Genomic DNA, 17,318 nt, shown 5'->3' with positions numbered 1-17,318 from the left:
TTTCGGCTTTGAGCAGCTACAGTTTGCTTATCCCTCAGGCCGGCTCTGAAAATGGCCTAGTCAAACCATGACTGAACTTTGAGCTCCAGTTTGTGAAACCTTTGTTTTATGAACTTTTCAAATCTGCTCTGGTTTCATTTTATATCATTTATGATGTCAGCATTAGCATCGTTAGCCTTTTTTCTACAGAGATGCTAACGATGCTAATGACGGCCATCTTTCCATCAGATTAACAGATATTCTCTTCAGACGAGTAAAACACCAGACCCATCTACTTTTGACTTTTCTGCAAATATTGCAAATTCTGTCTCGTCAAACCAAGATGGCCGCCACTGCAACATAAGTCTTTAAAGAAATATGTTGATATAATTTAATAACCGACGCCCAAGAACTCATTATGCAGATTCTATCCAGAGAAACATTTTCACAATGAATTCTGTTCCACTCAGATAAAATATAACTCTTTAATGTCATCCTTTCATGGACAGAAATATTTATTTCATTTTCTAATATTGTAAAATCCAACAGCAGGAATGGATAAAGAATCTCTTGGTGCAGAAACGTCGCTGTGGTTCTGATGCTGCAGCTTCCCGTCCAACCAGGGGAACTGGGGCTCAGACTGACCCCAGCAACAGGTTCATCCCCCTCCGTCCGTTTTGGGCGAGAGCAGATTATAACGACTCCACCAGCTGCTGTGGACGTGGTTCACATTGTGCCGCGCAGCATTTTAATGCCGTTACATAAATGTGATCAGCTAGAAGTCGGGTCAACTTGCATCCAGAGCTTGACCTGCAGCTCTGAGCTTTCTGCCGTTTCCATGGAAGGAAAACTGGTTTCATCTCAGCTGGAAACAGCAGCGATGAGGCTCCAGCAGCCAGAGGAGGATTTAAGATGCTTTAATTTAGGACATTTCCATTCAGTCGTTACGGAGGAAATGAGCCGCTGCTTCTCTGATCCAGATGATGATGAACCGTTGACCAGCAGCAAAACTCATGTCTGATTTTCTGACTCAGATCAACGTGGATCAGAGAAAATCTTCTGTTTCAAACTAAGTTCAGTGTTTGATGGTCAGACCAAACTAATCGGCGCCTGATTGCTGCATCACCCCCTTCACTTTATCGCTTCAGATAAAAACCAATGTTCTGTGTTTTATTGAGATTTACTGACCCGATAAAATCAGCTGCTTTGAACCAGAACTCTACAGAACCTGCAGATGTTTTGGTGTTCGTCTCCACCAAACCAGAACCAGAACCGCTTCCTGGTCCAGTTCTAGTGTGAGTCCAAACCAACCTCCATCCAAACCAACTACAGGAAATAAACGTCTTTTTGGACTTCATGAGCCACTGTAGTTGGGCGTCATGGTAACGATGGGCCTTCAGGGTTGCTAACCCTGCTGGTTCTGGTTGGACTGAACCTGATCCGTTTCCTGGTTCGTAAAGCCTCAGCAGATCCAGATTCAGAAAAATGACATCATAAAGCTGAACAAGCAGATCTGGACAGTTCGGTTCTCCAGGTCTGTCCGTCATTTCTGCCCAGTGAGAGCAAAGATCATAACCGAATCGTTTACGAATTATCGTACACTTGGAAGAAAAATCAATGAAACCAAAACGAACCAAAGGGCATTCGGTGTGAGAACGCAGCCTGAGTTACACCAGCTGGTTGTTAAGAGACTGCTGAAGATAATGAACTGGATGGATTTTAGTTCAGATGTCAGAGTGACTCTTCTTTCATTAAACATTTCTTCCTGTTCTTGTGACAGATGTGTCTGAATCAGATGTTTGGACGTCAGTCTCCAGGCCGTCGCCCCAGATTCAGACAGAAACTGTGAGCCTGTGAAGCTCATCAGTTTGTGGAGCGACATGTTGACTTGGCTGGGATTCAGACTCACTAGTCCTCAGATTATTTCATGATTTTTTAAAGCCAGAGGACACAAATGTGACAAGTTAATGCCTGGTTGGTGCTCATTTTGCAGAAATGAGTCAGAAGCTATGAAAAGCAGGCCTTGGTCTGTATCTGCTCCGTCTCTGAGGCGAAGAGTCGATACGGTGCAGCTGACCGTGTTTGTCTTCTCCTGACCCACAGGTGTCTCGGTTTGGAGATGTGAACTAGAGAAATGGCAGATGATGGAAAAAACGGGGAGGGAGAGGGCAGGAAGGACACAGGCGAGGGCAGCAGGACCTTTCATGACCCTCACAGGCTCTTCCCACTTGGCGTCATGAAGCGGAACCAGTCCCGGGGGATTGTGATCCATCTGACCGGCACCGAAGGGGAGTGGGACAGCTTGGAGGACGATGAGCTCATCTTCTCCCTGGACCACGGCGAGGAGAAGCCGCTTCCTGCGGAGGACGACAAAGACTTGAAGCCCCAGAACTTCCATGTTCCTCTTTCCCCGTCATCGCCTGGTTCCCTGGGGAACTGCTCTGCAGCGCCCCCTAGCTTCCTCTCCCCAGGGCCGCCCTCACACAGCCAGCGGCCCCTGGCCAGCCTCGTCAAGTCACTCTCCACTGAGCTTGAGCCGAAAGAGGGCTCCACCCTCAGACCCAGGCCTCTCCTCAGCCTGGTGAAGTCCATCTCCACGGAGCTGTCCCACTCAGAGCCGGAGGTGTCTCAGTCCAGATCGGACTCCCGTCTCAACCTCCACCTGTGGAAGCAGCTGACCCAAACCAAACCCCGGAGCGGTGGGGACTCTCGCACGGCCCCGCCGTCCCCCAGCGCTCTCTCTCCCAGCGCGGAGGGCCTGAAGGGGGGCTTCTTCAAGATGGAGCTGGAGGACACGAAGAGGAAGCTGTCCGAGGCCATGCATGAGCCTCTGAGCAGCATGTTCAGCAAGATCATGGGGGAAGACGGCGCAGGAAGCCCCAAACACCAGAGCAGGTCCACGGCGGCTCATCAGGGGAGGGACGGCAGCGTGGACACCGTCCTCTCAGAGTCTCCGGTGAGGACCGGAAGGAGACCAGATGGAGACGTTCTTCCCGTGTTCGACTGGCCTTCGGTCGGAGCGCGGCGCCGCCCGTGTCCCGTTCATCACCAGCAGGAGCTGGAAATATGCGAAGATGATGACATGATGCAAGTGTTTGCCATTGAAGCTCCCAGGAGGGTCAGGAGGTCGCCTGGCGCCCCAGCACCAAACAGCTCCAGGTCCGGTCCGGATCCTCAGCCTCCTCTGCCGCGCATGAGTCTGTTCTGCGTGGCGGTTCTGTCCTACGGCTACTTCATCCTTCCTCTGGGTCCGTACGTCTCAGGCCTGGCGTTAGGACTGGCTCTGGGCTTCCTGCTCGGCCTGTTCCTCATTCGGATCGGTTCGTCCGGCTCGGCTAACGCACACAGACCGGCGCTGACCCAGCAGGGTGAGGCCCGTTTCCCAGGTGGCTTCAGCGCCGAGCCCGACGTCCTTCAGGTAGGCGACAGTCATGAAGTACTGGCCGCTGTTGCCACCAACAATCTGGATTAATAAGTCATATTTTCACAAAGCTAAAGTTATAAATGTCAGGTTCAAGCCAGATATTTAGTTTGGACATTTGCATTTGGCTCAGGACTAAATATTTAGCTTGGAAGCTAATTCACCTGCCGCTACCAGGAAGTGAACTACCAAAATAAAAGCTGTCTCTTTGTAGCCTCGATAAACTCCTGCTTTCAAGTCGCCTCATGTCATCCCTGTCCTTGTTTCTGTTCTTGAACATTTCAGCTTAAAATAAAGATTCTCCGTTTTAAAGGCAATCCAGACATTTAGCAACGGATCTACGGCAACATGTTGCATCAGCGGCCACTCAGCTTTTATTTTGATAGTCTGCTTTGCTTATAGACAAGTGGATTTGCATATTTAGTTTGAAAATATGACATTTATAACTAATTAAATAAGACCTAAAAATGAATCCCATTTTTTCTCTTATTACAGGATAAATGAAATAATTGCTGGTAATTTTGTGTAAGTTTACAGAAGCTCGACGTCGCAGCAGCTTCAGTCCTTCTGGCTCCTTCTCAGCAGGTTTCAGATATTCATATGTGAACCTGAGATAATAAATCATCTGTTATTACATTTTCAGGGATTTCATCCAATAAAACTGAAGGAAAAGATTCACAAAAAAACCCTCATAACTTAGATATTTTATTCCTGACAGAGTTCGACTCCCACTCTGTTTCTTTTTATCTTCTGCTGATTAAACTGAAGCTCGGGTCAGAAGTTTTCATACCAAATGTTATCAGAGCTCAGATAAACAGGAGGTTGAACAGAATTGAAGATCTGAAGTGGATTCAGGCTGCATGAGCACCAACAATAAGAAATATTACAAATATTTCACATCCAGAACCAGAACTTTACCTGAGTCCGTCTGAACAGCAGGATGCAGCGCTGCTTTTCTCCTGATTGTTCTCCAAGGAGAGCGCCGAGCCGCTTCCCTTCCTCCGTCCGTCTCCATCACAGATTAAAGTTTTATTAAAAGGAACGCAAGTCCAGAACATCAGGCATCCCAGGTCCAATTAGGCCCATCAGAACCACGGCGGCACCGTAATTAGTCCGCTCCTTCTGGCTGAGTCCGGCAGCAGCAGGAGGCTTCAGAGGCTGGAGGAGGAGGTCAGAGGTCGCCATCAGCGGCTCCGTGTTGGAGGATGAAAACGCTGTAGAAGGATAATCTCTGTCCTGGCTGATCGCTAGCTTGGCTTTAGCTTGGAAGCTTCAAACGTTCCACACTCAGAAGGTTTTCCAAGTCCTTTTTAATCTTTTATATTGTCTCGGTTTGTTTTGGCTTCATGCTCATCTAAGCGCAGCTCATTCAGGAAGCCCATATTTCTCCCAAAGGGAAACTAAATGTTTTTAACTCAGGTCCTCCAAGGTTCTTGCTGAGGCCAGGAAGGAGCTCCTGTACCAGTCAGTGTTTCAGCGAGTCTGCAGATTCCTCTGACTGAAGACTGCCTGGTCTCTTGCTAACATCCTAAAAGCTCGTCAGGCAGCAGAGTTGATATTCCACAGCGACTTCCTGGGTGACATCACCAGTTGTTAGCTAGCTCTGCTGATCCTCCTCCTTTGCTTTTGCTGCTCCTCTTTAAATCTGTTGGTTAGAAAGACGAGTAGAGAGAGAGTCTGGCGTTCGGTTCATGTCCGTCATGATGGACGGGTTGACTTCATACTCTAGGTATTATTTGAGCTTTTGAGATGCTTGTTACCATGGTTACGCTCTATAACGACTGTCCAAAAGTAAAAGAGCAACAATCCTTCCAGCTGCACAGAACCAGAGGAATAATGATCCAAACAGCAGAGCCAACAGAGCTCATTATTCATAGTAGTTATAATTTTTATCACTATTATTATTATTAAATATTATAATGACAGTAATTATTAAGCTGTTCAGGTCAGGCAGCTGATTCCTGAGGTCAGCAGCTCTTCTTGAATAAACGTTGGTGTCTGTTAAACCTGCTGCTGTTTTCAGGGTTGGATGAATGAGATCCAGGATTACGACCCAGAAATCTTCCACCCGGCTCTGACTCACTCCGTGTTCGCCACGCTGCAGGGCTGCAGCCTCCGTCTGGATTACCCACGCTGCAACATCAGGCGCCGCGCCGCGCACGACGACCCGCCGCAGGAAGTCAGCTTCATCAAGACGCGCTGCTTCCGGCTGGCAAACAGCAAAGTAAGATCTGAACATTTCATTTCACTTTTCATTCTTAATGCAGATTTATGCTCCAGGTTCAGGAGCAGAAAATTCAACTGACTGATGAAAAAGTGAGGCAGTAAATCTATGGAGAGCCAGTCCTGCCATAATGACGAGAAAATATAGAAATTTAAAAAAGGCTCAACAAATAAGCAAAAGATGAAAATACGGTAAATTAATAAATGCTGGCAGTAATTATATTAGACAGTGAGACAAATATGTCTCTTTATTAGCTTATTTATTTACTCACCTTTGTAATTATGACCTTTTTTTATTAATCATTATCATTTTCAAGACAGGCAGAAATAAAAAGCTTTGAAGACATAAAAATCCACAGATACATAAAAAACTAAAGCTGAAAATGGTAACAGACAACAATAAATAAGGTAATTACAAACGTTCAAAAAATTAGATTCATTCAGGAATCAAATCAGAAAGAGTTTTTGATCTGAAGAGACACGTTTTACTGCCACTAGAAAACATCTGGTTCTGGTTCTGGTGGGTCTGGTTCTTCATCATGCTGCCTTCTTCCTGAAGGTCTTCCTCCTGCCGGCGGCGTTGGCTCGGAAGAGAGTCTGGAACCCCAAGTATCCCATCTGCATCCAGCTTGGAGCAGAGGAGGACGGAACCGGGTCAGAACAGAACCTGGGTTCTGATCCAGCACAGACTTCCTCCACGCAAGCTGGCGCCGCCCCGCCTGCGCTCTACCTGTTCGGACGCACGGGCCGGGAGAAGGAGGAGTGGTTCCGCCACCTCCTGTTGGCGTCTGCGGTCCGGGACGGGCCGAGAGCCGGACGACATTCCACACGACCCGGTAACAAACGGCCCGGTAACAAACGACCCGGTAACAAACGACCCGGTAACAAACGGCCCGGTAACAAACGACCCGGTAACAAACGGCCCGGTAACAAACGGCCCGGTAACAAACGGCCCGGTAACAAACGACCCGGTAACAAACGGCCCGGTAACAAACGGCCCGGTAACAAACGGCCCGGTAACAAACGGCCCGGTAACAAACGGCCCGGTAACAAACGACCCGGTAACAAACGGCCCGGTAACAAACGACCCGGTAACAAACGGCCCGGTAACAAACGGCCCGGTAACAAACGGCTCCAGCTCTGGACAGAAAGAGCAGAAAGTCTCATGGGAAATCATCCTCATGAATGGTTGGGTTAATGTGAGATTATGATATTGTAATGAAATCTGCATTTATTATCAAATATTTGCCTGAAAGCAGGTTTCCCAAAAATTACATAATTATTTCACCCTATTTCATTAAACAGTGATATAATTATATCATTCAGAAAGTATATTACATTATTCAGTCAGACATTTAATGAAATCCTTATTTATTTCAAAATGTATTCATTATTTAATTTGTCTCTTTTGGGCCTCCATACACATCACTCTGATTCTTAGTGAGACGGTTTATGAGATAAAATATTGGTCCATGACACAGAGAGCGCTGCAGTAGGTCTGCCGGGCCAGTCGGTGGCGCTGTAACACAAACCAGGTGTCTAAACTGATGGTTCCTGGTCTCCCATGATGCTGAATCTGACTCACAGTCTAAACCACTAAGATCATTTGTGGATCCACCTGATGGTTTCTGTGCAGAAATCATTTTGCGGCCCTCATGTTGGGAACCTCTGCTCCTGTCTGAGGCAACATCCAGAAACTCGCTTTGCCTGGATTCTCTGCATTTTGGAGGAAACTTAATGAATAACGCTGAATAATCTGCAGCAGATCTCTGTCCTCCAGGTGCTCCGTCCCAGAGCGTCCCCGTCCCGAGGAGCCGAGGCCCCAGCAGCGACGATGACGACGCGCCCACCGTGTCCTCAACGCCCGCCACGCCTGCCACCTCCTATGGTCCTGCAGTACCCTGCAGCGCCACAGGGGGACTTTCTGCGCTTGACTACCACAGCTACATGGCCCGCCTTCTGGCTGCACATGAGGCCACACCCCCATGCAGCCCCAGGGCTAGCAGCGCAGAGGCTAGCCCCACTGCTAACACCACCGCTAACACCACCGTAAGCTAGCAGAGATTTTACTTCTTGTGAATGGATCTGGAGCGACTCTTAGCTCTGCTTCCTTCCTTCCTCAGTGCACCTGCGATCAGGCCACGCCCCCCGGAGCCGGCCCCGCCTCCTGGGTCAACGCTCTGATTGGCCGAATCTTCTGGGACTTCCTGCGAGAGAAGCAGTGGGCCGACGCCGTCGCCCATAAGATCCAGAAGAAGCTGAGCAGAATCAGAGTGAGGCTGGACGAGCGGAAGCAGACGGTCGTCTATCGATACGTAATAAACTGATGGCTTCCTGTTCCTGCAGCTGCCTTACTTCATGAACGAGCTGACGCTGACCGAGCTGGACATGGGCTGCAGCATGCCACACATCATGGCCGCCTCCAGGCCAGAGGTCAACCACAGAGGTCAGCTCAGCCTGCAGCTTCCTGCTCAGAAGATGCTAACACTTCAATGCTTTTGTTTTGATTACTTAGATTTTAATGCATTTTTTTCTTAAACGTCTAAATCTGTTCGTCCTGTTTTCTATCTGTGGTTCTTCTCCACTTCTGAGTGTTTTTAAATCCCACTCCACCAGGAGCCAGACTGCCCCCTGCTGGCTCCTCTACCACCATTCACTGCATTACTACAATCATTTTGGTAAAATAAAAAAAAAGTTATAGCAAAATACATTTAACACATTTCAAATAATTACATGGATTAAATGCAATTGGTTTTTTGTTTCTTTTTTACACATTAAGATTCTGCCCAAAACCACAATTTCTTATCTGCGATGCTAAAGCTACATCGCTAACGGCAGCGATGGAAGCTGATTCTCTGTTCATTTCTGCTTCTAAATGATCTGATTGGTCAATGAAAACAGGAAAACACTATTGTTGTGCTAAAGTTGTGCAAACAGCAATTAGCCCATTTGGGCTAATTTAGCAATTAGCCCATTTGAAGTATAGAAGTCAGTGTCCTTATATGGCAAATCCAGAGATCATCCTTCCACCAGATCTTCCCTTCTCCCTCAGCTTCTAAAGAGGACTAATGATTCTGACCCGATCTTCTCAGCCAGATGCGGGATCAGATTAGGCACCATGACCTTTGGCCTGTCTTGTCAGCCTGGTGTTGAGCTGCTCTGTGCGCCCCCTGCAGGCTTGTGGGTGCAGCTGCAGCTGGTTTACACGGGGAACCTGCAGATGACGCTGCAGACCAAGTTCAACCTGTCCAAGCTGGGAAGAGAGAGCAGAGAGGAGACGGCACAGAGCGGCCCCGAAGCTGGAGGCCCCAGGTCACACAGACACACACACAGAGACACACACACACACACAGACACACACAGAGAGACACACACACAGAGACACACACACAGAGACACACACACACACAGACACACACAGACACACACAGAGACACACACACACAGACACACACAGAGAGACACACAGACACACACAGAGACACACACAGACACACACACCCCCACACACAGAGACACACACAGAGACACACACAGACACACACAGAGACACAGACACACACACACACACACACACAGACACACACAGAGACACACACAGAGACACACACAGACACACACAGAGACACAGACACACACACACACACACACACACACACAGAGACACACACAGACACACACACACACAGACACACACAGAGACACACAGAGACACACACACACACACAGACACACACACAGAGACACACAGACACACACACAGACACACACACCCCCACACACAGAGACACACACAGAGACACACACAGACACACACAGAGACACAGACACACACACACACACACACACACACACAGAGACACACACAGACACACACACACACAGACACACACAGAGACACACAGAGACACACACACACACACACAGACACACACACAGAGACACACAGACACACACACACACACACAGACACACACAGAGACACACAGACACACACAGACACACACACACACACACAGACACACACAGACACACACACAGACACACACACACACAGAGACACACACAGACACACACACACACAGACACACACACAGACACACACACACACACACACGCCCCTATTGAGGCTGTCAGGAACCTTCTGAGGTTTTTAGTTTTATTTCGATTCAACTGTTTTTCTCCAGAAACAGGAAGTTATGAAACATGAATATTAATTGTTCTGTCTCCTGCTGGCCTCTGATTGGCTGCTGTGTGTGGTCTCCAGCTGCAGGCCCGTCCTCAGCGTGTTGGCGGACAGCGATGAAGAGTCGTCCAGTGCTGCTTCTTCTGATGAAGAGGAGCTGCTGCTGTCGGAGCCTCACTGTCCAGCCGGGGAGAAAGGCTCAGTGGCGCCCCCTGAAGGGTAAACACACACACTGTCATGCTCCTGGTCCCAGGCTAAAACCAGAACCTACCACCATCACACGCCGACTCACCCCAACAGTCGACTGAAAAACGACATTTTCTAATTTTATTACCACAAAAACCTGATTAGTGTGGCGTGCATGTATATTCAGCGTTTCTGGGTCACCCTTCATTTTGCCAGTCTTCTTTGCAAAATAGAAGAGCATCAGTGAGATTGGAGGGACTGGACTTTGACTAGGCCATGTTCTGCTGTGATCACATGTGGCTCTAAAAAAACAGATAAAACAAGTTTGTGACGTATAAAAGGTGAAATGAACAGAAATAAGCATTTCCCTTAGCACATCTGTTCCTGTAGCTGCAGACTGACCCCTGACCTCTGGTTCTCCTGATGGGAGATTAACCTCCACCCAGCCTCAGCTCTGATTTATTTTTGGGGTAACAGAGTGAAAGGGGGTTGGATAAAAATGCTCTCCACATTTTTGAGGTTTTTATTAGAAAAGAATACATAAACATCAGTGTGTGTGTTGCTGAAGAAACCTGAGAGGGGTGTGAATACTTTATGCAGTTTTATGGAATCGTTGTCATGATGGCTCTGGATGCAGAGGCTCCTCCAGGCTGCTGCCAAAAGAGTAAAACTCTCCTCCTCTAATCCGTTTGGTTTCCTCACAGCGGAGGAAGAACTGGGAGGAAGATTTTAAGATTTGTGGACAAAATTACCAAATCCAAGTGTTTCCAGCGAGCGGCGGAGAACGAGTTCATCAGGAGGAAGTTTGAGGATTTGTCCAACACGCCCCTGCTGCTGTCGGTGGAGGTCCGAGAACTGTCCGGCACGCTGGTGGTCAACATCCCAGCGCCCCCTACTGACAGGATCTGGTAAGGCAGAAACTTCAACATCCAGATGAATATTTACACAGGATGATGACGGGTGGCACAGCGCCTCCTAGCTGCATGTCAGGGAGGAACAGAAGAAGAGCTTTACACACACCTCAATATTCTGATTCATAAAATCTTCACTGCTTTTGGAAGGACTGAGGAGACATTTTTAGTTTTCCTAAAAATATGAAAATATGGTTAAAATCGTGTCATGAAGCCGGTTCTCCATCCTTAACTTTCAGGCTCAACTTTCACAGCCTGACAGACGCAGCTTCATCGACTTCCTGTGGAAAACCTCCAACTGAATGTGAAATGATCAGAGATCAATGATCTGATCACAATCTGATCACAATCTGATCACAATCTGCATCATGTGAAATCATTTTCTCCCCATTTCCTTCCAAAAGTAAAATCATTTCCTTCCTTCCCCTGGTCAGTGCAGCAGTCAGGGCTTCTCGTGTTTCAGACTCGGACCAGTTTCTCCGTCTCCTCTGCAGGTACAGCTTCTGCGTGCCGCCCAAACTGGACCTGCATGTTTGCCCCAAGCTGGGCCAGCGAGAGCTGAGCTTCTGCCATGTGAGCGACTGGATCGAGAAGAAGCTGCAGGACGAGTTCCAGGTGAGGAAGATAAAAAACGTCTTTGGTTCTGAACCGGGTCCTCATGTTTCCTTTGCTGTCTCCTTTTTCCTGCTTAGAAAGTGTTTGTGCTGCCAAACATGGACGACATTTCCGTCCCACTGATGCATTCTGGGATGGACGAGTCCTTCAGTCCCTCCTGGGAGGATCCGGCTGCCGCTCACTGCTAGTGCCTCGCTGCTGACGGAAACCAGGAAGAACCGAGTAAAACCAGCAAACCGCCATGTTTAAAAAAAACAGTTCATCCAGTTTAAACTAGTTTACATGTCAATAATCTGATTTTAGTTATTTATTCAGTTTTATTTTGGAATATTAGATGTGAAACATTCAGAAATAAAAGCTTTTTTAATAAATATGTGGATATTTATTCTTCCACCTGAGAGCTTAATATCATCTCCATAAAAACACAACATAATAATCCATCAAGCATAAAGGCTCCAAAACTTCATGTTTTATTGGGTTGATAAGCCAATAATCAGTCAAACGATTCCTGAGTCCTGGCCGGACGCCGCAGCATTTAGGTAAGGTCATTTTATTTATAAAGCAAAGTTTTAGCAACAAGGCCATTCAAAGTGCTTTATATGAATTAAAAGGAAATACAAACAAAATAACAAAAAAGGAAAGAGAAAAACAAAAGAGAGGAAAGGACACATTAGGGCAGGTGGCAACATTCAGACAAAACAAAGACATGAGTGAAGGCGGTGACATCACAGGGCCATGAAGCCACGTTGCTCAGCCTCCCGCAGAAGTCCAATAAGAGCGCTCAGCTCCACAGCTCCATGGAAACAGGAGGGGGTGAGGAGGGAAGGAGGGCTGTGTTTACATATCTTCAAGGAGATTGGAAATATGCAGCCCTTCCAAGGCCACACGGGGAAAGCCAGTTCAGAAACAGAATGTCTGAGGTGTAATTTCAATCTTCCCTAAAGTCTCTCCGATACATCTCAGTTCCCAATCATCCAAATTAGTTTGGTGGTTCCACTGAGCCAAAACTAGCAACTTCTCCAAGATCGATTCCAACTCGTTAGAGAGTTTTAGCGTCCTTGTCTCTGTCCACACCAACAGTCTGAGTGTTCGCTAGTTCGGCCAAAATTTGTTGATAATCCAGGAATCCACAAGCTCCAAACAGCAGAAATCCTGTTATCATAATAAATCCAGGGTGAACCTGCCGGGTCTGCCCCTGCAGGACAAGAGGCTCTCCTGTGTCCAGACTTCTCGACAAAAATTTGATCAATTGCATTGAGAGACCAGTTGACCAGATCCATAATTTGTAGATTTGGATGATGTGCAAAGAAAGGCTCCAAAAATATAGAAAACGACAAAAACAGAACAAGCAGGGCAGGGAGGGAGCATCCGCCTTCGAGAGCAAGAGAGAAAAAATTTATCCGCCGCTGCAGCATTTAGCTGTTGCTGCAGCATTTAGCTGTCGCTGCAGCCATCTGAGGTTTTTACATCAGGTGATGGAGAAAATCTAAACTAAAAAAAGCCGTTCTGAAAAATAATTGAGTTTTTTTTATCAAATTGGAAGGAAGCAGACTAACTTCATTCTCTTATTGGTTTATTTATTTTGCTGCTGATTCGCTGACATGTTGTCTGATTTATTCATATTTCACTTTAATGTTTGTGTTCAGTAACAGTTTCATGAAAAACAAAGCTTTTATTTTGGTAATGCACTTCCGCTTATCAGAAAGAATTTGTAAACTTAAATATGTAGCTGGATAACTAAATATTTGGCTTGAAGCAAAATAAACATTTACGTTTGAATTTTGACATTTATGAATGAATGAATAATAACACGGTGAAAAGTTGAATGGAAATGATTTCTCTTCTTTTCTCTCATTACAGATTAAATATTGCTGGTTGTTTCTGACCTGGTAACTCTACAGAAATCTGCATTTGATTCAGAACTGATTCCTTTGGAGCAATGAAAAAAAATCTCATGTTTCCATATTTTCTCCCCTGCTTCATGTTTCGGGTTCTGCCTTCCCATCTGACAGGCGATATCTCTCGAAATATCTCCCAAAGATCCTGTTGACTCGCAAACAGTCAAACATTCGTTACAACCAGTAGATGGCGCTGAAACGCAGGAACTGCAGAGGCTGCAGCTTCTCGGCAGGATGTGACCACATAAGGTTAAACTGGTCGGCTGGCCGGACCAGCTGCAGTTTCAGTTTCCCATCAGATCTACTGGATTCTTACTGTCTGTCTCAGAGATCCAGCAGATCTCCAGGCTGGAAGCAAACAAGCTGCTTGGAGGAAATGGAGAGAGTGAGTGAAAGCCAAAGCAGTGATGGAGATACTTTTTGTTACCCAGAATGCATTGTGGCGCCTTGCAGCGGGTCAGATGTGACAGGTTGGTGAACTGGTAGCACTGGTTTTCCTCCCAGATGGTGACTGGTGGTGTTATGGTAAACCAGACTGCAGGAAACTTTGTTCATGAATCATTTCTAGAAGTTTCCTTTTCCTCGTCTTCATCTGCCAGGAACCAGCAGAAATGTGGCAACACTGTTACCTAGCAACAAGAAGGTCTGGGTTCGAATCCCGGCCCGGGTCCTAACCCAGTAAGACCAGTTAACCCAGTTAAACCAGTTAACCCAGCTCTTACTGGGCTAACTGGTCTCTATGGGCCTGAGATGGATGAACCCACCTGTCGCTGGAGAGATGGGCATTGGCAGCCCGTGACCCCGTGACCCTGAGTGGATAAGCTGGTGCAGACGATGGCTGGGTGTTAAAGGAAGTGAGCTTCTGATTTAATTTCCCTTTGGGATCCATAAAGTCTTTTTATCATTTTATTTCCTGACCTTTGACCCAGTTTCGGTCAGAAGCTGAAAGCAGGACGAAGCTCTGACTTCGTTGTGTTTGTGAACGCAGCATGAAAAGCTCCACAGCCTTTCAGATGCATCAGCTTGTTAAATATTTCTTGGCTTTGTCTTCAGATTTAAAACAAGTCGCTTTTATTCTCACTTCATGGAAAAGGTGCAGCAGCCATTATGTCCTGTGACACATTCAGTAAATTTAAAATCTTCCTGAAACAAAACAATAGTGATTCATTTCAAAACAATTTCTTGATGATTTTGGGATTAAATTAAGAGCAAAGTTCCTGAAGCTCAGCAGTAAAAAGGTTCAAACAAACAAAGGAGTGAATCAAATCTGCCCAGGTTTATTATTAGCAAACCATATTTTCCTTTTTCCTGAAAGGAAAAGCTGTTTCTCTGAAGGAAGTCGTTTCTGCGGCTCAGTGAATCTTATCAGAGGATCCTGGACGTCTGCCAGGCAAACCGCTGCTTTCCAACCTATTTAACACAAACAAAACGGACGAATTTTATGAGCCAATTATGGAGTAAAGAAGGTTAATTATTATGTGAACGGAGCTTTGCAGGGAAATTGTCCACCAAACTTTCTTCCTGCAGTCGGTGGATTTAATGAACAACCTGAGGGACGAAAACATCCATCGCTGATTCCCATCATAACTCACCTCAGGCTTCCTCATGTGAACGCTGTTTGGTGGTAAGAAACGGTTTATGATTAATGGTAAACGCGATAACCTTTGACCTCTCTCTTCCAGTGCAGCCCAGGAACGCTAAAATATGTTCCAAGTGGTTTATTAAAGGAATATGACGAATGGATTTATTAATCCATTAAAACGTCATCTGACCCTGATCAGAGGTCAGAGGTCAAGTTCAACCGTCTTTAACCCACATGCTGAGGATCCATCAGGATCCATCAGGATCCATCAGGATCACAACATGTAGACTAAAAGCTCAGCAGCTCGTCTGTCTTCGACATTCAGCATCTGTAACAGAGTGTCTTCAGTCAGAGGCCTCTTCAGATTTGCTGTAATACAGACTGCTGCAGGAGATCTTTCCTGCCATCACTGACTACAATACGTCTTGAAGAATTTTAATTAAAATGAGTTACAACATTTATTTTCCCTTTGGGATCAATAAGGTATTTCAGGATTTGATCGTCTGCAGCCGATCCGACCCCGATCCGACCCCGATCCGACCCCGATCCGACCCCGATCCGACCCCGATCCGACCCCGATCCGACCCCGATCCTCTGCACGCGCTGCAGCGGGTCGGCTTTGCTTTAACCCAGCGGCTCTGATCCCTGGAGTGAGGATGAGGTTTCCAGTCGACTGTTTATCATTTTGGTATTTAATGGAGCAGAAGAGGATCTTTGTTTCTCCCAAAGCAACTCGGCTTTCCCTCCATTTGTTACATTTTACTTTTATTTTTTCTATATTACAGACAGCTGACTCCTGTGGGGTCATGACTGAATCCCTGCTGATGGCCTGGATGTGGAAGCCCAGCAGGAAAACCAAGCGATGCAGCTTGAATGTTTCCTGTTCAGGAAGAAAATCACACGTTCATCACCCAGAGATCAGGTTCACTCATTCACCACTCTGCTCATGTGTCTTGAATTATTTAGGTATTTATTGTTCTAGAAAACGAAAAAGTTTCTGATCTTCCCCAGTTTCCTTCATTTAGTCAAAAAACAATACATTTCTGCTTGAACCTGTTTGACAGTTTTGACCTTTGACCTTTGTGTTTGGACTTTTTACTGTTTTTCAATCAAACTGAATTAATCAGTTTTTCAACCAGGTTGCTGAACTTTAACCCCTTCCTGCACAGCAAACTTTGTGGTGGACTCAACCAGAACCTGACCCACCAGAACCTGACCCAACCTGACCCACCAGAACCTGACCCACCAGAACCTGACCCACCAGAACCTGACCCACCAGAACCTGACCCAACCTGACCCACCAGAACCTGACCCACCAGAACCTGACCCACCAGAACCTGACCCACCAGAACCTGACCCACCCTGACCCACCAGAACCTGACCCACCAGAACCTGACCCACCAGAACCTGACCAACCAGAACCTGACCCACCAGAACCTGACCCACCAGAACCTGACCCAACCTGACCCACCAGAACCTGACCCACCAGAACCTGACCCACCAGAACCTGACCCACCAGAACCTGACCCACCCTGACCCACCAGAACCTGACCCACCAGAACCTGACCCACCAGAACCTGACCAACCAGAACCTGACCCACCAGAACCTGACCAACCAGAACCTGACCAACCAGAACCTGACCAACCAGAACCTGACCCAACCTGACCCACCAGAACCTGACCCACCAGAACCTGACCCAACCTGACCCACCAGAACCTGACCCACCAGAACCTGACCCAACCTGACCCACCAGAGCCTGACCCACCAGAACCTGACCCAACCAGAGCCTGACCCACCAGAACCTGACCCACCAGAACCTGACCCACCAGAACCTGACCCACCAGAACCTGACCCAACCTGACCCACCAGAACCTGACCAACCAGAACCTGACCAACCAGAACCTGACCAACCAGAACCTGACCCACCAGAACCTGACCCACCCCGACCCACCAGAACCTGACCCACCAGAACCTGACCCACCCTGACCCACCAGAACCTGACCAACCAGAACCTGACCCACCAGAACCTGACCCACCAGAACCTGACCCAACCTGACCCACCAGAACCTGACCAACCAGAGCCTGACCCACCAGAACCTGACCCACCAGAACCTGACCCAACCTGACCCACCAGAACCTGACCCACCAGAACCTGACCAACCAGAACCTGACCAACCAGAACCTGACCAACCAGAGCCTGACCAACCAGAACCTGACCAACCAGAGCCTGACCCACCAGAACCTGACCCACCAGAACCTGACCAACCAGAGCCTGACCCACCAGAACCTGACCCAACCTGACCCACCAGAGCCTGA

At 47.3% G+C, this 17,318-nt stretch overlaps 1 protein-coding gene across 1 annotated transcript; it reads left to right on the top strand.

Moving 5' to 3' along the window:
• Window positions 1-2,106: 2,106 nt before the first annotated feature.
• On the top strand, window positions 2,107-10,032 carry tex2l (testis expressed 2, like). Its single transcript, XM_088016431.1, has 8 exons — window positions 2,107-3,397; window positions 5,424-5,624; window positions 6,183-6,459; window positions 7,404-7,648; window positions 7,747-7,896; window positions 7,970-8,069; window positions 8,800-8,935; window positions 9,891-10,032. Exons 1-8 carry the CDS (start codon window positions 2,114-2,116, stop codon window positions 10,030-10,032), a joined length of 2,535 nt encoding a protein of 844 aa, XP_087872557.1. The 5' UTR covers window positions 2,107-2,113.
• Window positions 10,033-17,318: the final 7,286 nt, after the last annotated feature.

Source organism: Poecilia mexicana, unplaced genomic scaffold (genome assembly GCF_051168715.1).
Source record: "Poecilia mexicana isolate PSO_F unplaced genomic scaffold, ASM5116871v1 scaffold_19, whole genome shotgun sequence".
NCBI classification, from domain to species: Eukaryota; Metazoa; Chordata; class Actinopteri; order Cyprinodontiformes; family Poeciliidae; genus Poecilia; species Poecilia mexicana.
Note: the sequence above shows the minus strand (reverse complement) of the source record. Positions and strands in the feature narration are given on the sequence as shown.

Coding starts and splice junctions, on each gene's coding strand:
- tex2l (XM_088016431.1), top strand. CDS start 2,114: ATGGCAGATGATGGAAAAAACGGGGAGGGAGAGGGCAGGAAGGACACA. Junction 7,897..7,969: donor AGAAGCTGAGCAGAATCAGA/GTGAGGCTGGAC, acceptor CTGTTCCTGCAG/CTGCCTTACTTCATGAACGA. Junction 8,070..8,799: donor GCCAGAGGTCAACCACAGAG/GTCAGCTCAGCC, acceptor CGCCCCCTGCAG/GCTTGTGGGTGCAGCTGCAG.